The sequence below is a fragment of the Mastigoproctus giganteus genome, chromosome 14 (genome assembly GCF_048544385.1).
Source record: "Mastigoproctus giganteus isolate SK-2022 chromosome 14, ASM4854438v1, whole genome shotgun sequence".
NCBI lineage: Eukaryota > Metazoa > Arthropoda > Arachnida > Uropygi > Thelyphonidae > Mastigoproctus > Mastigoproctus giganteus.
Genome location: NC_143588.1, coordinates 81,291,632 through 81,315,013, shown reverse-complemented (window position 1 = coordinate 81,315,013; position 23,382 = coordinate 81,291,632). Strand labels below are relative to the sequence as shown.

The 23,382-nt window shown below is 35.9% G+C and overlaps 1 protein-coding gene across 1 annotated transcript in view; it reads left to right on the top strand.

The window, feature by feature from the left end:
• Ctl1 (choline transporter-like protein 1) overlaps positions 1-23,382 on the top strand; it is a 159,467-nt gene that overhangs the window by 2,338 nt on the left and 133,747 nt on the right. The window contains exon 2 of the mRNA XM_090388702.1: positions 8,643-8,702. Coding sequence (XP_090244828.1) covers positions 8,682-8,702 — 21 coding nt within the window. The 5' untranslated portion in view covers positions 8,643-8,681. The remainder of the gene's footprint in view (positions 1-8,642; positions 8,703-23,382) is intronic.

The following is a 23,382-nucleotide window of genomic DNA, read 5'->3' as shown; positions in this document are numbered from 1 at the left end:
CAGAATGGTATTAAGGGTAAGTTGCTACAATGGATAAAAGGATGGTTGAGAGGGAGAAGACAGAGGGTGGTAATTAATGGGTGCTGCTCTTCGTGGACTAAGGTTATTAGTGGAGACCCACAGGGTTCGGTGTTGGGTCCTCTGTTGTTTTGTATATTTATCAATGATATTGATGAAGGTATATCAGGCTTAGTGTCGAAGTTTGCAGATGGCAGGGTTCTTAATGACAGTGTACTACTGCAACAGGATCTAGATAATTTGGGCAGATGGGCTAAGAAGTGGCAACTGAAGTTTAACCTTGACAAATGCAAAGTACTGCATATGGGTAGAAGTAACCCCAGAGAAACGTACCAACAGTGTGGTACTACACTTAAGGTGGTAGAAAATAAACAAAACCCCATGACCTGCCCTGGCAGCCTGTCTGCATTGCTCAGATATGAAATTTTCTGAGCAATGCAGACAGGCTGCCAGGGCAGGTCATGGGGTTTTGTCAATGATATATAGGAATTTTGCTAGCAGGGAAAAGGAGGTAATTGTCCCTCTGTATAAGGCAATGGTCAGGCCATGCCTTGAGTACTGCGTACAGGTCTGGAGGCCTCATTTTAGGAAGGATGTAGATTTGCTTGAGTGTGTACAGAGAAGGGCAACAAGATTGGTGAGGGGAATGAAGGGATCCTCTTACCGAGAAAGGCTTAAGTTCTGCAAATTGCAGTGGCTGGAGAATAGGCACCTGCACGGTGATCTGGTTGAGGCGTATAAGGCCTTGAACGGGTTGAGCACGCTGAATTCTGATGGGATCCTTCCACTTGTTCAGATTACTAACCTAAGGGGGCATAAATTCAAATTAAGAAAAGACAGATGTAGAATAGATGTGCGGAAATTTGCCTTTAGCCAGCGGGTGATTAATTGCTGGAACAAACTTCCATCTGTCGTTGTGGAAGTTGATAGGTTAAATAAATTTAAGGAGGAACTGGACAGGCATTTGGAGGGAATGGTGTGATTTTTTTTTTTTTTTTTTTTTCTTTTTGGCTGATGCTGCATAAGCTTATTCACTTGCTTTCTTGCATCACATGCCACTACTACTAATCCTGATTCAGAACATGACATTCTTAAATTCAAAGAAATGGTAGCACTACTTTGTTGTTTTGTGCATAAACAAAACAAACAGCTGTTATGTAGGTTAAAAAAATTGGGATTAGAAAACATGTAATGAATATTTAAGCATAATTTAATCATTACAATGTAAAATTAAAGTAATTTTACAATAATTAAAATAAAACTTTAATAAAAAATGTTAATCTGATAACAGTTAGTTGAAAAATGCACTTTATTTATTAAATTCGAATAGAATTTCACTTGAAAACCAACAAAAGATCTAATTTCAATAATAAAAAAGCATATTTTTACATGAATAATTAAAATCATTGTATACTTGAGTTTTTGCTCTGACACCAACTTCATTTAATTTGTTTTTATTCTTTGAAGAAAAAGTTATTTATTATCATTCTTGATCATTTTAAATAAAAATAAATAAATAAAACCTGTTGCCATTATATTTTAATTTTATGCATAGTAGTTTAATTAATATCTGTTTCTTTGGTGGCATCTCAAATCTGTGTAGATTTAGAGATTAATTAGAACAGGGTTTCCCAAACTGTTCTGCGGAACACTAGTATTCCGTGAAAAATCGTAACTAATAATTAAAAAAATAATAATAAAATAAATAAATTTTGCGTATTTGTAGTGTACAACACTTTTGTATCATTATAATATTTAACATAATTTTTTTTGGTTATTAATATGCTGGCATAGACTAATAATCAAATAGACTGCAGAACACTTTATTTTGGCTGGCTTTGCATAGAGAAGTATGCTTAGAGGTAAGGACACCTATGAAAAAGTAGCAATGTGGTGATCTAATATGCCATTCGTATGTGATTTAGCCTGGAGTACATGGGTCGAAGGAGAGGAGGAAGCGAACCAATATTAGCATTAGCATTTAGCATTAGCAGAGGCATATGATGCAAGAAAGCAAGCTTATTCAGCATCAGCCAAAAAAAAAAAAAAAAAAAAACCCACTCCCATTTCACCCCTCCGTTCGTTCGAAATACCTGTCCAATTGAGCTTTAAATTTGTTTAGGCTATCAACTTCAACAACAAGTGATGGAAGTCGGTTCCACCAACCAACCACCCGCTGGCCAAAGGCAAATTTCCGCACATCTATCCGACATCCGTCCTTCCTCAATTTGAATTTATGCCCTCTGAGGTGATTATTCTGAGAAAGATGAAGAATCCCATTGGCATTGAGCATGCTCAAACCATTCAAAGCCTTATACACCTCTATCAGATCACCTCGCCGGTGCCTAGTCTCCAAACTCTGTAATTTGCAAAACTTAAGCCTTTCTTCGTAAGAGCAACCCTTTGTTCCATTTACTAATCTTGTTGCCCTTCTCTGTACCCGTTCCAGCAGCTCTACATCCTTCTTGAAATGAGGCCTCCAGACCTGTATACAGTACTCAAGATGTGGCCTTACCATTGCCTTATACAAGGGAATAATCACCTCCTTATCCCTGCTAGAAAAATTCCTGTATATCATTGACAAGACACCATGAGCTACTCTTGCAGCTCGTCTGCACTGCTCAGAGAACTTCATATCTGCCTGCACAATTACCCCCAGGTCCTTTTCATTCTCCACCACTGTCAGTGTAGTACCGCAGAGTTGATACGTTGCTCTGGGGTTACTGTTTCCCATATGCAGCACTTTACATTTGTCGATGTTAAACCTCATTTGCCACCTCTCAGCCCATCTGTTCAACCTTTCCAGATCCTGTTGCAGCAGCATAGCGTCAGTATTGTCCTTAACGACCCTGCCAACCTTTGTATCATCTGCAAACTTGGACATTAAACTTGATATCCCATCATCAATATCATTCATAAACACCGAAAACAACAACGGACCCAACACTGAACCTTGAGGAACTCCACTAATAACATTAGTCCACGTTGAGCAGTGTCCATTGATTACCACTCTCTGTCTTCTGCCACTCAACCATCCCCTTATCCATAGCAGCAATTTGCCTCCAATGCCACACTGCTCCAATTTGTGCAGCAGTCTTCCATGTGCAACAGTATCAAAAGCCTTTCTAAGATCCAAATATATAATATCAAAGTTATTCCCTGCATCCAGTTCTTTTGTGACTACATCATAGTATCCAATCAAATTGGTCAGGCAAGACCTGCCCTTAACAAAACCATGCTGCGTCTGAGCTATAACTGAATTCTTGTCTAGATGATCCTGCAGTGCTTCTTTAACCAGTGCCTCCATTAACTTCTTGTATAAATTTTGTTTGATAATTATCAGTATTTTGAAATATTATTATTAAAATATGTGACCGTGGATTTGTGGTTGAAAAAAGAACTTTAAAATGAGAAGCAAGTACTTGTAGTAGTGCAACTATGGTCGATGAAAATGAACACAATATTGTCACACTTCAAAGTGAGGATGAACAATCACAGCCTTTTTTTCCCCCAAAAATCCGAAGTGAAAAAACAGGAACCAACTAATAAAATATCAAAACAAAAGTACAATGACAGTTATTTGAATTTTAGCTTTACATGTGTTGGAAATAAAGATGCTCCTGATGCACAGTGCGGCATATGTAATAAAATATTAGCAAACAGTTCTTTGGCTCCCCCTAAACTTGTTTCATAAGTGTTCCGTGAATATGTTGTGAGATGAAAAGTGTTTCATGACTAAAAAAGTTTGGGAAATGTTGAATTAGAAGATGGCTTAGAGTGGGGGGAGCTATTCAAAAGTCAATGCCAGTCCAAATTTGATCGAGATTGACTTTTCAGACTGCAAGGAAAATTAAAGTACAAAATTAGTTTTGTACTTCTAAAAATTACAACTACAAATACAACAGCAGTGGTGGGCCACATTAAAAATTTCAGCAGACAACATGTTATGTAGCCTTAACTCAGAATGTGATATTCACAATTCCAAATATAAATAAATAAATTTTCTGTTTATACTCCGGGACGACCAAACGGTCAGAGGAGTTCACAAGATAGACAGAATACAATAAACAGCACCATATTCAGCAGTCACGGGCTTGAACCCCGGTCACTCAAGGCACGTGTACTTATGCACCCGCGCGCCTGACCACTAGGCTATGGCGGCCCCTAAAAACGATCAAATTGCTTCTGAACTAATATTGACAAAAAAGTAGTTACTAGTAGCTTCATGAAAACTTTACCTTTTTTACATCTATAATAGCATTTGATTCTCCTTATGAATACTAAAAAAGTGAGGACATAAAAAGCATAGCCTTATATGGTGGGACCTTCTGAAAATCTCTTTGTTTACAATTACTAGATGATGCAGGCAATGTGCACTCAGCATTCCACCTGTGGAAAGGAATATGAAATGTATGTTCTAAGTTAGTAGGCTGAATGCTTAATTAAAATTTCCCTCCAATACCAGTAAAAGTGTACATTTCTATACTGTGCTCCTTCATTTAACAAAAATTTCAGGTTATTAATAAGTAAAAAAAAAAATCTGCAGATTAGAATGATGATATTTATTGTATGTAAGGTACAACACATATCATCACCACCATTCTAGGATCTTTTGCAGTTTTAATGTAAAAAAAAAAAAAATGAAATGTATGTTAAATGTGAAAAAATAATAAAAAATAATAATGAAATGCATGTTTAGTGTAAAAAAAAAAAACTCACATGGACATTGTGAGAAGAGCTTTAACATACTTACAGAAAAAACTAATTTGCTGAAAACACATAATAATATATATATTTATTAATTCAGATTTATCAAGTTGGATTTGCTTTCTAAAATTGACTTTGTACACTTTTCACTGAACATCTGTACTCTGGAACCCCCCCCCCTCCCCCTTTTTACTATGAAAACTGCAGATACAAAAGGTATTAGCACTTGTAATACTTAGTCCCGTGCATGATTTAAAGGTTGAAAAGATACTTGTTAACATCAGATTTGACTTTCTGTAGGTTGTTATTTTTGAGATGTACATGAGAAAGAAGGTTGTTCCAAAGAATACAAGCAGAAAGTATAAATGAGGAATTAGGAAAAAAACTAGGTTCTGTGAGTTTGCAGCTGGACAGTGAATGGTTGTTGACTGCTTTTGGAAGAGAACAGTTTAATTACTATTTCAGAAGAACAGTGCCCATGGAAGTAGCTACAGAAAAGGCATGAAATAGAAACAGAACATCTATGAGACAGAGGGTGGAGAAACTTTGTAAGAGACAGGTCATTAATTTACTTGACTGCTCTCTTTTAAATGGAGTCTAGAAGCTTGAGAGAGGTTTTGGGGGCATCACACCAGATGTGGGAACAATATTTCATGGTAGGATGGTCTGAGAAAGAAGAATGATTCCATCAGCATTTAGCTTACTCAATCCATTTAAAGCCTTAAACATCTCAATCAGATCTTACAGGTATGTTGTCTACAGATCTGCAATTTGCAGAACTGAAGTCTTTCATAAAAGCACCCTTTTGCCCCATCACTAATTTTGTTCATCTCTGCACGTGTTCCAACAGATCCATGCTTCCTAAAATGAGTATTCCAGACCTGTATGCAGTACTCAAGATGTGGCCTAACCATTGCCTTATGCAATGGAATAATCACCTCCCTGCTGGAAAAATTCTTGTATATCATTGACAAAACCCCACCAGCCATGTTCACAGAACTTCATATGACTGCACAGTTATCCTCAGGTCTGTTTCTTTCTCTGCTACCCTGAATGTGGTACCACACAGTAGTAGTAGTAGTAGTAGTGGCACTTGATGCAAGAAAGCAAGTGTAGGAGCTTATGCAGCATCAGCCAAAAAAAAAAAAAAAAAAAAACACACCATACCCTCCAAATGCCTGTCCAGTTCCTCCTTAAATTTATTTAACCTATCAACTTCCACAATGACAGATGGAAGTTTGTTCCAGCAATTAACCACCCGCTGGCTAAAGGCAAATTTCCGCACATCTATTCTACATCTATCCTTTCTTAATTTGAACTTATGTTCCCGTAGGTTCGTATTCTGAACAAGTGGGAGGATCCCATCAGAATTCAGCGTGCTCAACCCATTCAAGGCCTTATAGACCTCAATCAGATCACCACGCAGGTGCCTAGTCTCCAGCCACTGCAATTTGCAGAACTTAAGCCTCTCTTGGTAAGAGGATCCCTTCATTCCCCTCACCAATCGTGTTGCTCTTCTCTGTACACGCTCAAGCAAATCTACATCCTTCCTAAAATGAGGCCTCCAGACCTGTACGCAGTACTCAAGGCGTGGCCTGACCATTGCCTTATACAGAGGGACAATCACCTCCTTTTCCCTGCTAGCAAAATTCCTATATATCATTGACAAAACCCCATGACCTGCCCTATCAGCCTGTCTGCATTGCTCAGAAAACTTCATATCTGACTGCACAATTATTCCCAGGTCTTTTTCATTTTCTACCACCTTAAGTGTAGTACCACACAGTTGGTACGTTTCTCTGGGGTTACTTCTACCCATATGCAGTACTTTGCATTTGTCAAGGTTAAACTTCAGTTGCCACTTCTTAGCCCATCTGCCCAAATTATCTAGATCCTGTTGCAGTAGCACACTGCCATGACTGTCATTAACAACCCTGCCAACCTTCGTGTCATCTGAAACTTCGACATTAAGCCTGATATACCTTCATCAATATCATTGATAAATATACAAAACAACAGTGGACCCAACACCGAACCCTGTGGGACTCCACTAATAACATTAGTCCACGAAGAGCAGCACCCATTGATTACCACCCTCTGTCTTCTCCCACTTAACCATCCTTTTATCCATTGTAGCAACTTACCCTTAATACCATTCTGCTCCAATTTGTACAGTAGTCTTCCATGTGCAACAGTGTCAAAAGCTTTCCTGAAATCCAAGTATATGATATCAAAATTATTTTTTGCATCCAGTTCCTTTGTGACCACATCATAATAACCAATCAAATTTGTCAGACAAGACTTTCCCTTAACAAACCCATGCTGTGTCTGAATTATTGCTGCAGTCTTGTCTAGATGATCCTGCAATGCATCTTTAACCAGTGACTCCATTATTTTACCCGGAACAGAAGTTAAACTAACTGGTCTGTAATTACTCGTGTCACCCTTCGAACCTCCTTTGTGAATTGGGGATACATTTGCACATCTCCAGTCCGTGGGAACCTCCCCTGAATCCAAGGATGCTCTCATAATTATGGCTAAGGGTTTGCTTAGTTGCTTTGCCGCCTCCTTTAATATAACTGGATAGATCCCATCCACCCCAGGTGCCTTTCTTATGTTTAACATATCAACAACAGTTGATATGTTAAACAGGGATTACTGCTATCCATATGATATACCTTGCATTTGTCAATATTAAACTTCAGTTGCCACTACTCAGACTATCTGCTTGATATGTCTGGATCTTGTTGCCATAGCATACCCCGGTTCCTATGATTAACTACCCTGCAAACCTTCATATCATTGTAGGCATCAAGCCCAATATGCTTTCAAGTTTTAAAGATATATCCAATTTAAATTCTTTTACAAACTGTGTAGAATTTGTTGGTGGTTAACATCCTACCCTGAGTAAATCAAATGAAGTAATGAAATAACTTTGTTAAATGTTTTTATATGTGCATGGATAGTGGGAGGATATAGGCATCACTGTGGAGTAGGAAAACTAGATCCTGATAAGGAAATTTATTTTTTTACCTAAGAGAGAGAGAGAGAGAGACTTATTTTATTTATTTGTTTAAATACAACATCTAATCCATATTTGTTACATATTCTCATGGTTTTCTCTCCTGTTCCTTTTATATATGGTATTGTGACCACTTTGTTGAATTTATCTCTATCCTGCATTTTTTAAAATTTGCTTGAGAAGTATTTTTCCCATAATTCTCTATATATTTGCATTTGGTTTTGTGTTCTGTGCTTGCCCAATCAGAGATTACTCTTTTGTGAGATCATTTTGCTTTCTCTTACTTTCCTGGACATTCAGTTAGCCGAGAGGAGTTGTGCCTGACCAAGGGACTGGCAGAGGTTTCAGAATGGGATGCATTTAACAAAGCAGTAATTATGATGTAATGATTTGTAGTTCTCGTAAGAAAAAAAATTGTGTTTGAAATCATTCTCTTTAAATATCAAAATAATACCAATCACGTTATCTTTCCTTCACTAATTGCTGAACTTCTGTGACTCAATGAAGGTTTTGTTGAAAATGTAACTCAGTTTTAATAGACTTGATATCTTGTCATTCTGTATTATTCCAAAGAACTCTTGTAAGTTTAATATGCGGCTTAAAGGATTGTTTATTCTTATATGATGCTGTGAATTGTATGCCAAAAATATTACTGACTTTTCTTCAATGACTGTTTATTTATAATCAATAAATGAATAGTCAGTGAAGTGAGGAGGGAGTCAGATAGGTAGTTTAGTTTATTATTTATATATTTGTTAATTTTTTAATAATGAATATTTTTTTTTATGCAGTGCTTGCTTGCATACCACATAGTAGCTAACACTAATACTATTTTTACTGCTGTAGGAGTTATTCATTAATGTGTTTTTTCTTTTTTTTTTTCCCTTTCTAATAGATGAGTTAAGAAAATTACAGGTGTTTCAAGACTTATAGGATGTTTTGGTCCAAGAAAGAGGTAAGACAGTTATATTGATTATATTATCCATATTTGGTTTTTATATACACATATATCTGATACTGCAAATTTTATATTTATATAGGCTGATTCAGAATACTCCTACCAAACTTTAGGAGCATTATTAGGAGATCACTCACACACTAGCAAGGCTTTTGTGGATTTATTGGATGATTGTTTTCTACAGCAGCATGTTCGGGAGGCAACTAGAGGGAGTAATACTCTTTATTTGATTATCTGTAGTTATTCTTCATTCATTAAGAATCTGCAGCTGATAAAGGAATCACTAGGTGGCAGTGATTGCAGTGTGCTGAAGTTGGATTTACTCAAAGAGGTAACTACCATCAGGGGTAAAGGGAAGGGTTTTTGCTTTCGTAAAGGTGACTACAATGGTCTGAAATGGTATTTAAATTCTATACGGTGGGATCAACTGACGATGTTGCCAGCAGCAAATTCAAAATGGGAAGCATTCAAAGAATTAATCTTGGAAGCTACTAGGCTTTTCATACCAACTAAGAAATATTGTTCAAAATTTAGTCCTAAATGGATGTCAGATGAACTAATTAGACATGTGGCAGGGAAAAAAAAATGCATGGGATGCATATAAATAAATTAACAAGTGACACAGAAGCCTATGATACATATAAACTGGTCTGTAACCAAGTCACAAAGGCGGTTAGGCAGGCAAAGGCAGATTACAAGAAATCTTTGGCAAAGGATGCAAAGAAAAACAGCAAAGAGTTCTTTACTTATGTAAACTCTAGAAGGAAAGGGATGAATCAGATTGGTCCACTTGATATCAATGGTTGAACTGTTGATGATCCTGCTCAGGTGGCGAACAAACTGAATGAATATTTTGCATCTACATTCACAGATGGGAAGTTATTCAGGGAAGGGAATACCAGAGGGGTATTAAACTTTGGCAGTAAGCTAGATAATCTTGTAATAACAGAGTAAAGTGGAGGAGAAATTGTTGAAGATAAATATAAGAAAGGCACCTGGGGTGGATGGAATCTCTCCAGTTATATGAAAGGTGGCAGCAAAGGAAGTAAGCAAACACTTAGCCATAATTATGAGAGCTTCCTTGGACTCCGGGGAGGTACCATGGACTGGAGATGTGCAGATGTGACCCCAATCCACAAAGGAGGATTGAGGGGAGATACAGGTAATTACAGACCTGTTAGTTTAAATTCTGTTCCAGGGAAATTAATGGAGTCACTGGTTAAAGAAGTATTGCAGGATCATCTAGACAAGACTTCATTTATAGCTCGGACACAACATGGATTTGTTAAGGGGAAGTCTTGTCTGACTAATTTGATTGGATACTATGATGTAGTCACAAAGGAACTGGATGCAAAGAATAACTTTGATATCATATATTTGGATCTTAGAAAGGCCTTTGATACTATTGCACATGGAAGACTGCTGCACAAATTGGAGCAGTGTGGCTTTGGAGGCAAATTGCTGCTATGGGTAAAAGGATGGTTGTGTGGGAAAAGACAGAGAGTTGTAATCAATGGACACTGCTCTTCGTGGACTAATGTTATTAGTGAAGTCCCTCAGGGTTCAGTGTTGGGTCCATTGTTGTTTTCTGTATTTATAAATGATACTGATGATGGTATATCAAGCTTAATGTTCAAGTTTGCAGATGATACAAAGGTTGGCAGGGTTGTTAACGACACTAATGACAGTACGCTGCTGCAACAGGATCTAGAAAAGTTGAGCAGAAACTAGATGGGCTGAGAGGTGGCAACTGAAGTTTAATATGTGAAGTACTGCATATGGGAAGCAGTAACCCCAGAGTAATGTATCAACTCCGTGGTACTACACTGACCGTGGTAGAGAAAGAAAAGGACCTGGGGGTAATTGTGCAGGCAGATATGAAGTTTTCTGAGCAGTGCAGATGGTCTGCAAGGGTAGCTCATGGTGTCTTGTTAATAATATACAGGAATTTTTCTAGCAGGGATAAGGAGGTGTTTATCCCCTTGTATAAGGCAGTTGTCAGGTCGCACCTTGAGTACTGTATACAGGTTTGGAGGCCTAATTTTAAGAAGGATGTAGAACTGTTGGAACGAGTACAGAGAAGGGCAACAAGATTAGTGAATGGAACAAAGGGTTGCTCTTACGAAGAAAGGCTTAAGTTTTGCAAATTACAGTGTCTGGAGACTAGGCACCTGCGAGGTGATCTGATTGAGGTGTATAAAGCCTTGAATGGTTTGAGCATGCTCATTGCTGATGAGATACTTCCTCTTGCTCAGAATAATTGCCCGAGAGGGCATTCAAATTGAGGAAAGGCAGTTGTAGGATAGATGTGTGGAAGTTTGCCTTTAGCCAGTGGGTGGTTGATTGCTGGAACAAACTTCCATCTGTCGTAGATGTTGACAGCTTAAACAGATTCAAGGTAGAACTAGACAAACATCTGGAGCGAGTGGATGGGTTAAATAAGGGTGTTTTTTTTTTTTTTGGCTGATGCTATATATAAGCTTGCTTTCTTGCATCATGTGCTCTGTTAATGCTAATCACTAATAAAGAAAAAAGTTCTTATGAATATGATTTCAAGATTTGCCTTGTTGAGTTAAAGCTTAGGAATTTTGCTGGTCAATTAAGAACACTTGAACCATTTATTTATCATATTACTTATTAATGTGATAAATAAATGAAAAATTGAGCATGTTATTAGCATAGATAACATGTTCTCTTTCACAGGTACTCGGTGGCAGCTTTCAGCCTGGATGCATATTTCACATCAGTTCTACAGAGGATGCAATTGCTGTGGGATATTACATGGCTATTTAGGAGCTTTTTATATGGCCTCTAACTCTCCCAACCTAAATCTATGATATTTTTTCTTGCAGAAATATTTAAAATAGCGTGACTAGATTGTCAATTCAGGATGAATCATTTGAGCACTTTTTTATTATTACAGCAGGCCCCCGTTATAATGCGGTTCGCTTTACGCTGATTCGCTATAATGCTGTTCTTATATTATAACCCATATCTGACTATAACTCTGTCACAGATCACGCTCTTTTACAGATTGCATTTTTTGCATATTTAACGAAATCGTTTCATTTGATGGAGTTGATAGCTTGAAAATGAATAGCAAAACAGCATTAAAATGTTTCCCACGCCGACTTGAGAAATTTTCCCACACTCAGTGATATTTTCTCGCACGCTAATTTAATTGCAGTACAGTGACTTGTTACGTAGTTCCGCGATCAACAGTTTAAAAAATTATCAAGTATATTGCTTGTAATATTTGCGTTATATGCATTTATCCGAAGTCTAGTCATCACTCAGTACAGTACAGTATTAGACATCGTGCGTAACGGACAGTTTACTTGAACATTGTATCATAATTAATGCAACCAACGCAGTTACATTTTCGAAGAGTTAATAATGGCTGATAAGAATGAAAGAGCAACAACGTCTGAGCGCAGTACGAAGACTACAAATGTAAGAAAAAGACTGAATTTGAAAATCAAATTACACGTTTTGAAGCGAATTGATTCCGGTCAAAGACAAGCGGATGTGTGCCATAATTTAGGACTTGCAAGTTTAACTGTAAGAACAATTATAAAAAAAAATAAAGAATTAATTTTAGCAGCGGGAAAGATAGCTGTTCCTAATAGCTAGCCAAGCAACTAGTGTTAGGCCGGCTATTAGGATTGAAATGGAAAGACTTTAACTAATTTTATTGAAGATAATATCCAATGCAGAATTCAGTTAAGTTACATATTATTAAAAAAAAAAAAAAAGAGAGAAAGAGATTAGCCAATATGATGATCTGAAGAAAACTCACCTAAAAAAAAAAATGTCGAACCATTTAAAACTAGTAAGGGCTGGTTGAATAGATTTAAAATCCAGGGAAGAAGCCGCAAGTGCAGAAGGAGCCGAAACTTCCAAAAAAGAACTTGTAAAATTATTGAAGAGGGATATTATGTATTAAATCGTACTTCTCAACAAGTTTTTAACATAGATGAAGCAGGACTTTTGTGGAAACGAATGCCTAAATGAAGTTTCATATTGAAAGAAGAAAAAACATGCCAGGTTTCAAAGCGGCGAAGGATCGGTTGACTTTATTGTTCGGTGGTAATTAAACTGCGGGGGATTTAAAATTAATACCCCTTTTAGTTTATTTGGAAGAGGGCCAAAGTTCACCCCAAAATCGACACATTTTTTATGATTAAATTCATCAATTAAATTAAATCAATTTAAATCAATTAAATTCATTATTTTAATTGGAATTTTAAGTTTACTTTTGATACATAAGTAGTTACCACATAATTATATACGTATGTAATGCAGAATATTTTATATGTACAAATATTTGAATATTAAATATTTTGACCGACATTTGTGCATCTTTTCACTACCGTTTATTATTGATTAGGAAATATCCTATGGCACCGACTGCAACTCACAAATACATATGTTACCTTATGGGAATGCGGCGCTCACTTAGCGCTCTGTTTTTACAGAATGAATTATCAGCGTTAAGCGGGGGGTCACCTGTATTATTTTTTTAAATGTCATGCCTATTGTATATCCTGCAAAAAAAAAAAAAAAAATTATCTACTGAAAATTGCTTGAAGTCATATACAAGGATACTGCCAACTTAATGGCACATTTTCTCCCTCTTCAAAAGAGTCTTCTTGAATTTTCAATCTATAGAATGGGTAAAAAATTACCTTGGAAAAAAATAGTGGGTGTCAAAATTATCACCACACAACTACCAATGGAATAATAAAGGTACTATACTGGTATCTTCTCAGGAAGCTTTCATCTCCCTATTTCATAATTTTCTTAGTGCATGAGTTACTAATAGTATAGTAATAGTATTCACCATATAGTGCAAAGGAAGCCACAGGCTTTTGCTGCACTGGCAAAAAAAAAAAATAATAATAAATAATAACGTTGAGGCATAGGCATTCTTTCAGCAATGCAAACTAATAATAGCTTCATAATGCTCTTCTTGTTTGCTGACAGCCAATTAAGGATGGAACAGACAATAACAATCGTGTTGTGTTATCAACCTGAATACCTGGTTTCTCTTTTGCTTTCTGGCTCCCCAACACAAAGACTGAAATTGAAGACAGGTCTATTGTACTATTGACACAAAATATCGATATTAACAATGGAATCTATAACGGTACTCAGTTTATTGTTCTGGGAGTCAACAAATCACTCTTAACTGATTAGAAACATCATTGTCATTCCCTATATACTATTGGATTTGAAGAACAGCTACAATTTACCTTTTATTCTTGGTAGAAAACAGTTTCCTGTTTTAATATAGCAATCAACAAATATTAGGGGTAAACATTAAATTGCATTGGCCACTGCTAACCATACCCTAAGATCAGAATAAGTTAATCTTTGGGTATAGTCAGTTATGCATGGCTTGTCTCAATGTAGCCATTAGCAAAATATAAATAACAGGTGCCAAATACCTTGTGAAGACCAATATGATTTGTAATACTGTGTACAAAGAAATTTTCGGAAATGTATCCACAGGATAACAAATGGGTTAATATACATTTTTGCTTTTCCAATTTATCTTTTAATTATTATTTGATTGATCCCTACTGAATACAAAATTGCAGTAAATCTTTTGTCAAGATTCAAATTACATTCATTCATTAACTGGTTTGCAGACCCCTAGTATAAATAATTTGCCTAACATAACTAAGTAGTCAGGAATGAGAGTGCATTAGGACGTGTTCTTTGAATGGACCATGGTTCAAGCCTGTGTGACTACTAAATATGATTAATGATTAGTGATTTATTGTAAACTCCTCTGACTTGTAGGTTATGCCAGAGTGTAAACAAGAAATGAATTTTGAATGACTTGTTTATGGTTGATTGGTTTTTTACAGTTGGTATCTCATGGATCCTCTTTGATGTTATAGTGGTATTGCCACTTGTCACTCATTTGGAGAGGTCTGGGTTTAAATACTGTCCAAGACTTGAGTGTTCTTAAAGGCCTCAGTCAGGTTGGGGATGGAGTTTTTTCAAGTTGTTCAGTCCCAGCAACAACCAACAGCAACAACAATGGAGTCTTACAGTTTGTAAGAAAATAGAATGCTGTACATTTTGGTCATCATTAAAACCTTTTACTGTGGCTCAAAATTGTATTAAAGTTCTAAAAAACTTAATTTGTTTTATGCTTCTAGATTGGCATTATTATTCTGATTGATAGTTTTACTGTCACTGTAAAAGAAAATGCAGGTTAGGTTGGCTGTTGTTTCAGTATTGCTTGTAGTTATTTGGTATTCATTTCTAAATTATAGTTTTGTTTAATTACTCAAAACACCCATTGATGCAACATTATTATTAAATCAAAGTTTTTTTCATTGAACACTTCATGGAAAATGTTCATGAAGATTATGAGTATGTAATTTATTGCAAACTAAAGAAGGCCTTACATAATATTAAAATCTGACCTGTTGTGTTTTGTTTTGTTATTTTCTCTTAACATCCAAATATTTTTGGTAACATAGGTTTTGAATACTAGAGATCCACACCGAGAATATTATATAGCCATGCTATATCAAAGTTACCTGCTCTTAAATATAATGATTCAGTAATTGGTAAAATCTGATGATACTTATCAAAATCTGCAACTCAGTTTCTCAGATACACTTCTGTCTCAAAGTTTGGAATCACATTTCATTTTTCTTAATTTTCAAAGTTTTTATTAAAATAATACCAAATGTCTTTACCAGTTTATATTAAAATATTTTCTATTATGTATAAAAATCAAAAAAACTTAATAATATTTAATAAATTTCTACAATATTCCAGAAAGGTGTAGAAGATTCTTGAATGTTGTTTGTTTGTTTGTTGTTTGGTTTTTAGGAGCATTAGCAACTAAGGCCATATTGCTCCGGGAAATGCGGTGGTCATTCCCTGACCTTTTCGCATCCTCCGTATTTGGTGGTGACGGGCTCGAACCCCGGTCTAATCAAGAAGCGTGTGCTATGTGTGCTGAATGTTGTAGAACATTGTAGATGATTCTAGAATATTCTAGAAAGTGGAAGTATTATTTTAATATTATAGAAAATTGTAGATGATTCGGAAGTGTTTTGTAATAATATAAATTGAGGAGCAAGACTTGGAACTTATAAAATCGAACATGCATAATTCAGAAAGAGTGTTTGGTGTAAGTTTTACATTTTGCAATAAACATTGCAAAAAATAAGGAACCGAGTGTTGAAAAAAAGAAGTGCTGTTATAACTCTGTATAAAGAAAGTTATACTATGAAGAGTATTGGCAAAAATTAGGTGTTTTATTTAAGGGAGTACAAACTATCATTCGATGATTCAAGGAGACTGTCAGTTTAAAGGACAAACCATGATCAGGAAGACTGCACGTAACAATTTAAGTACAAAATATGACCATAACATTGATTACTAAACATAATCAATGACTTAACAGCACTGAAATCCGAGCTAATTTCGATAGGAACAGAGAAACTCCCAAGTCTACATCCACTGTAAAACTTCGTCTTAAACCTGCAGGATTTCATGGTTGTGTAGCAGTGGAAAATTGAAAGATATGGTTGGCTTGGGCTAAGAGACATTAGCACTGGACAATTTAAGAGTGGAAAAATGTACTATGGATAGATAAATCCAAATTTTAAATTTTTGGATCCAAGCATAGAGATAATCAACTGAAAAAAAAAATGGTGCCACATTGTTTAGTGCCTACAGTAAAGCACAGGGTGGTTCCATCATGATCTAGGGTGTTTCTGTTTTTCTGGAGTTGGTGACATTATCAAAATTGAATGAATTTTAAGAAAAGAAGACTATAAAAACATTCTTGAACATAATGCAATATCCTCTAGAGTTTGACTTTGTGGAAGAAATTTTATATTACAACAAGACCTGAAGCACAGCTCTAATCTGTGCAGGGACTCTCTAGCAACTAAACAATAGGAGGGGGTATTGCAGATTATGGTGTGGGCACCCCAGTAAATTCCTAATTACTGAAAACTATATTTCTGCATCGCTTTTGTGTCATGCAGAGAAACAAAATTCATACCTACCTATATCTACAGGTTCAAAAATAAATCTGTGGATATATAATATAAAATATACCAGTTTGTTTCTATCAAATTTTAATTATTACTTATTTATTGTACTAATCAAAAAATAGTCACTAATACAACAAAATTAATTATTACTTATTTATTGTACTAATTGCAAAAATACAGTTAGTAATACAACAAAATTATAATTAATGTGCTAAATGTGGTTGTAGAGTGTGACTAAGTTTTGAAATATCAGTTGGTTGTAGAGTGTGAAAAAAAATGGTTGTTGAGTGCAACTTGATATCGATGGTTTTACCGATGATTTTATCGATGGTCTGAGCAGGATCATTGATGATACTGCTCAGATAGCAGACAAACTGAATGAGTATTTTGCATCTACATTCACATATGAGGAGTTATTAAGGAATGACAATGCCAGACGTTTATCAGATTGTAACAGGATGCTTAATGATTTTGTAATAACTGAGAGCAAAGTGGATGAGAAATTTTTGAAGTTAAACATAAGAAAGGCACCTGGGGTGGATGGGATCTATCCAGTTATCTTAAAGGAGGTGGCAGAGTAACTATGCACACCCTTAGCCATAATTATGAGAGCATCCTTGGACTCAGGGGAAGTCCCCATGGACTGGATGTGTGTGTGTGTGTGTGTGGTATGGTTGTTTATTGGTGCATTAGCTGCTATGGCTATAGTGTGCTTCCATGGACTGCAGATGCATAAATGTATCCCTAATTCACAAAGGGGGATCAAAGGGTGACACCAGTAATTACAGACCAGTTAGTTTAACTTCTGTTCTGGGTAAAATAATGGAGTCACTGGTTAAAGATGCATTGCAGGATCATATAGACAAGACTGCAGCAATAATTCAGACACAGCATGGGTTTGTTAAAGGAAAGTCTTGTCTGACAAATTTGATTGGATACTATGATGGTGGTTACAAAGGAACTGAATGCAAAAAATAATTTTGATGTCATATACTTCGATTTCGGGAAAGCTTTTGACACTGTTGCACTTGGAAGACTACTGTACAAATTGGAGCAGAATGGTATTAAGGGTAAATTGCTATAATGGATAAAAGGATGGTTGAGTGGGAGAAGACAGAGAATGGTAATTAATGGGAGCTGCTCTTTGTGGACTATTATTAGTGGAGTTTCACAGGATTCAGTGTTGGGCCCACTGTTGTTATGTATATTTATCGATGATATTGATGAAGGTATGTCAGGCTTAGTGTTGAAGTTTACAGATGGTACAAAGGTTGGCAGGGTTGTTGATGACAGTAATGGCAGTATGCTACTGCAACAGGATCTAGAAAATTTGAGCAGATGGGCTGAGAAGTGGCATCTGAAGGTTAACATTGACAAATGAAAAGTACTACATATGGGTAGAAGTAACTCCAGAGGAACGTACCAACTGTGTGGTACTACACTTAGGGTGGTTGAAAATGAAAAAGACCTGGGAGTAACTGTGCAGTCAGATATGAAGTTTTCTGAGAAATGCAGACAGGCTGCCAGAGCAGTTCATGGGGTATTGTCAATGATATACAGGAATTTTGCTAGCAGGGAAAAGGAGGTGATTATCCCTTTGTATAAGGCAATGATCAGGCCACACCTTGAGTACTGTGTACAGGTCTGGAGGCTTCATTTTAGGAAGGATGTAAATTTGCATGAGCGTGTACAGAGAAGGGTAACATAATTGGTGAGGGGAACGAAGGGATTCTCTTACCAAGAGAGACTTAAGTTCTGCAAATTGCAGCGGCTGGAGACTAGGCACCCATGTGGTGATCTGATTGAGGTGTAAAAAGCCTTGAATGGGTTGAGCATGCTGAATTCTGATGGGGTTCTTCCACTTGCTCAGATTACGAACCTAAGGGGGCATAAATTGAGGAAAGACGGTTGTAGAATAGATGTGCGGAAATTTGCCTTTAGTCAGTGGGCGGTTAATTGCTGGAACAAACTTTCATCTGTTGTTGTGGAAGTTGATAGCTTAAATAAATTCAAAGAGGAACTGGACAAACTTTTAGAGGGAATGGTTGTGTGAATTTTTTTTTTTGGCTGATGCTACATAAGCTTGTACACTTGTTTTCTTGCATCACATACCTCTATTACTATTACTTAGTTTCGTAATTAAATTACTAGTTCCAATTCTTAAAAAAGTCATGTAAATGCGGGTCAGTTAGACGTGATCATATTTTTGATTTTCATATTTCATTTTTGAAAAAGTCTACTCATATATACATGTACTTCTGAAAATTCATATAACCTTCTTGCAAAATTTTTGGATAATCTGACTCAGATAATGTTGAATAAAATTGAATTAGATTTTCATTTTTAAATATTGTGTTCAGTGCATAATTAGATTGAAGATCTACCAACTCTAATTGTAAATTCTCATCAACATCATTGACGGGTATGTCAAATGGATTTTGGAAAAGTTCAAACACCTTTGAATTACTTTTAAAATCAGAAAATCTAGACGTAAAATTTTCCTGCAACAAACTAACATTTTTAACAAAATTTTCAGTGGGAAAATTACAACTAGGCATATTTTTAGATAAATTATTACAACATGGAAAATGTGACAAATTATTCCGAAGTAGTTGACTTTTAAATAACTCCAGTTTTGTTTCAAATACTTTGACATTATTATACAAGTTTGTCTCGTCCTTGTAGTTTCATATTAAGAAAATTCTAGCATGCACTTCTTGATTAGACCGGGGTTCGAGCCCATCACCACCAAATACGGAGGATGCGGAAAGGTCAGGGAATGACCACCGCATATTCCCGGAGCAATATGGTCTTAGTTGCTAATGCTCCTAAAAACCAAATAACTAACAAACAATTAAGAAAATTCAGGCGTTCATATATATCTGTTAAAGCAAGGTTCCTCAACCATTTGAGATCTGACAGTTCTGGAACAGGTTTTAATTTTTCATTCCTAAACAGATCTATTTTGATCCTAAGTTCAAAAAATTGCTTCAATGTGTTACCCTGACTCAACCATTGTACTTCAATGTGGTACAAGTCATCACCGTATTCATTCTCAATTGTTTCAAGAAAATTTTTGAATTGCCGACAATTCAGACCAGTCTTGCAAATAAAATTAACTGTTGATAAGTTAACATGACTGAATCTACGCCCAGAAAGTTTCCGCACAAAGACTGCTGATGAATTATACAATGAAATTGCATTGTTTTTTTAATATTTTTTACTCTCAAGATGTTTATGAAGCTGACCCATGAACCCAATTTTAGTACCGACCTAATTTTTAGAGCCATCCGTCGTAACCACTGATAGCAAATCCCAATTCAATTTGAGGCTGGAAATTGCTTCTGACACATTCAAAAATATATTTTCACCTGTTTGTTGTACTTTTCAAGTTTTTTAATGCAACTAGCTCTTCAGTTACTGCAAAATTTTAATTTACACCTCGGATATAAATCAGTAATTGAACTGTATGGCTTGTATTTTCCCTCTCATCAATTGCTATTGAAAAATGTGCGAATTCACAAACTTTGTCTACATGTTGATTTTAAACATCGGCTCCTAAATCTTCAATTCTTCTCATTACAATTGATGATAAACTTACAGTCACAAAATTCTTTACTTTCTCATGATATACTTTTGCAATTGTAAAAAAATTTGTTTTACAAATTCTCCATCCATAAAGGCCCTTCCTTCTTCAGCAATGATTTGGGAGGCTTGAAAATTAGCTCTGACTGCAGATAAATTTTGATGAGTAAAAGTTCTAATCTTCTGTTGTTCACTTGGAAAAGGTTGGGTTAGTTCTTGGAGTTTGTTCTGCTGCAGAGCTCCTTGAAATTTATCATAATTTGAGGGATGTTTTGTGTTGTAGTGATGTTTCACATTATATTCCTTGAACACCAACGAGGCTTCATTGCAAATAAGACATGTGCAAGTATCATTGAGCAGGGAAAAAAAGTAATTAATGGCCACCCCTCATTAAAAACACGACACTCAGCATCAACTTTTCTTTTTTTTTGATATCAACTTCAACATGATTTTTATGGTGTCACTGGAATAAAAAAAATACTCGTGAATATTAAAGTGAGCAAGCACTGACGTGTCTTAAAATTTTATGAAATATTTTAACAAAGGTTATTATTATATTCATATTACTGTTATAGCATGCAAAAGTAATTTTTTTTATTATTATTTTTTTTATTGTTAGTTGTTGGTGCATCGGCTTCTGTGGCCATAGTGCACCTCCCAAAGTTTTTGCATTTTTTACTCTGATCCAAGCCCGAGGCGGGATTCGAACCCGCGACCTTTGGGTTGCCAGGCAGACACTTTACCCACCTGGCTAGCCCGGTCGGCATGTGAAAGTAATGATATAGTTTATTAGACTGCTTGCCTAATAAACTAAGTTATTATAAAATAAAACTATATTATTAATTATAATATAGTTTAAGGTGACATTTCGGGTATCTTACCAATATCCATCATCAGACCATGCTGTGGGGAGAACAGAAAGGGCTACAAATTTGAATATTTTAGGATATTACAGTTACAATTACCAATAATACAATTGCAATTACCAATATTACAATTTTCAAATTACGATTCTAAAGTATTAAGTTTTGAATTGCTGTTACAATAGAAAACAGGAAATCTTAAGGTAACACAAAGAGATTAAATTCATACCTGCTAACAGCCTCCTCTTACTGATGCTACCAGAAACTTTATGTGCATACAGGCTGCCAGCAGTTAATTTATAGTAGAGGGATTAACTCCATTAACCAATAGGATAGGGTCGTGTTTTTATCCTGGATCTGGGTTTCTTGTATAGTAGACGCGAGGGTTGACCTTTGCTCCCATACTCTGACCATCAGGGTTCATGTGCAGGCTGGTTCAGGATCTTACCAATACCAATCATTACACCATGCTGCTGGTGCCAGGTTTTATCCTGGATTGGAATTCTTGTGTAGTGGAAGCCTAGGGCGATCTTTACTCCCATACTCTGCACATCAGGGTTGGTGTGCAGGCTGGCAAGGAATTAAGAAATCCATAATTACTGTCTCTAATGCCTATTTTCCCTGTCATTGACCCTGTCAATATTGCTATTTAATGACAGGGTCAAGATTAACAGATTATTTTAACAATGTTTCAAAGAATAGCTTTGAGTGGAAATAACAGAATTAATATCTAACAAGACAAAGCTGACGACACAGAGGCATCAACACTATTAATCAACCGACAAATGTTAAATTAATCTGTAAAATGTGTTTTTCATTAATTTTATTGAGATATAATATAAACATAAATTTTTACGATCTAATTGAAATATCCACAGGCCAGATCTGGGCCGCGGGCCATAATACAGTGGTACCTTGGATTACGAGTAACTTGGTATGCGAGTGTTTTGCAAGACGAGCAAAAATTTTTAATAAATTTTAACTTGATAAACGAGCGAGGTCTTGCAATACGAGTACAGTCAGTTCTCGTATAACACGTGTTTACACTACACGAATTCGATCATACACGATTTATAAATAGGGGAACGATATCTTATATAACACGAACCGAATTCGCTTATGCACAATTAGCCTTTGCGTTTACAAGAAATGGCAGTCGAACGCAGAATCACCCCAACCGAACGCAACTCGATAGGAATGAAGAGAAGATTTTGAAAATGTATTTATGGTTTTTTATATCCATGAAGGGGAAACACATTTCACCATAATAACGTGAAAACCAACAATTCCAGCTAGTATAATCGCAAATGCAATTAGATCGAGTTTACTACCAGTTTATAACAGATTCCACTAGCAGGAACGCAACTGGAAATTGTTTTATGGTAGTAACCCCTAGAAATGTGCTTTAGTAAAATGTGAGGTGTTAATAGTGTATCTCCGCCTTTATGGTGTTGTTTATTCAGTTGCTACACGCGGGCAGCTTTGTTTATGTGTATCAAGCGTGCCTCCTCGTTTTGTAATAGTGCGAGCGATGAATCTGATTTCCGTGAAATCCTCAAAAGGAGGCAAAAGCAAGCGTCATTGGAAAGATTCCTTGTTAAAGTCGCACAAAAAGAAAAAATCAACAGATAGCAGTGATTCCATTAGAGACAGTGAAAGTCGTCCTACCCAATAATTAATAAATTCGATTGCTTTATGTATATTAAATTTAAATATTAAAAATATAAAAAGGTATGTATTTTGTATTAATCATTTTTACAGTATATGAATATTTTTGAGTTTTGGAACAAATCATCTGGGTTTCCATTATTTCTTATGGGGAAATTCGCTTTGATATACGAGTGCTTTGGATTACGAGCACGTTTCCGGAACGAATTATGATCGCAAACCAAGGTACCACTGTATAATTCCATTAAGTTTTGCCCACCTCCACAAATTTATGGAGAATCTTGCAGATCCCTTGGAATAACGTTAGAAAGACACTATTATAAAATTAATTGCCAGAATGCCACATCTGTGTAAGACAGTGATAAAATCTCGTGGAGGATATTTTGGTGGAAAATCAATATAGTTGTTAATATTAATCATCTCAATATTTTTTGCTGTAAATTTTTCAATTCTGCTTAATAAAAAAATCTCAAAATACTTTGTGGTGTGGTGTGTTTTATATTAAATCTTACATTGTCATAGCTA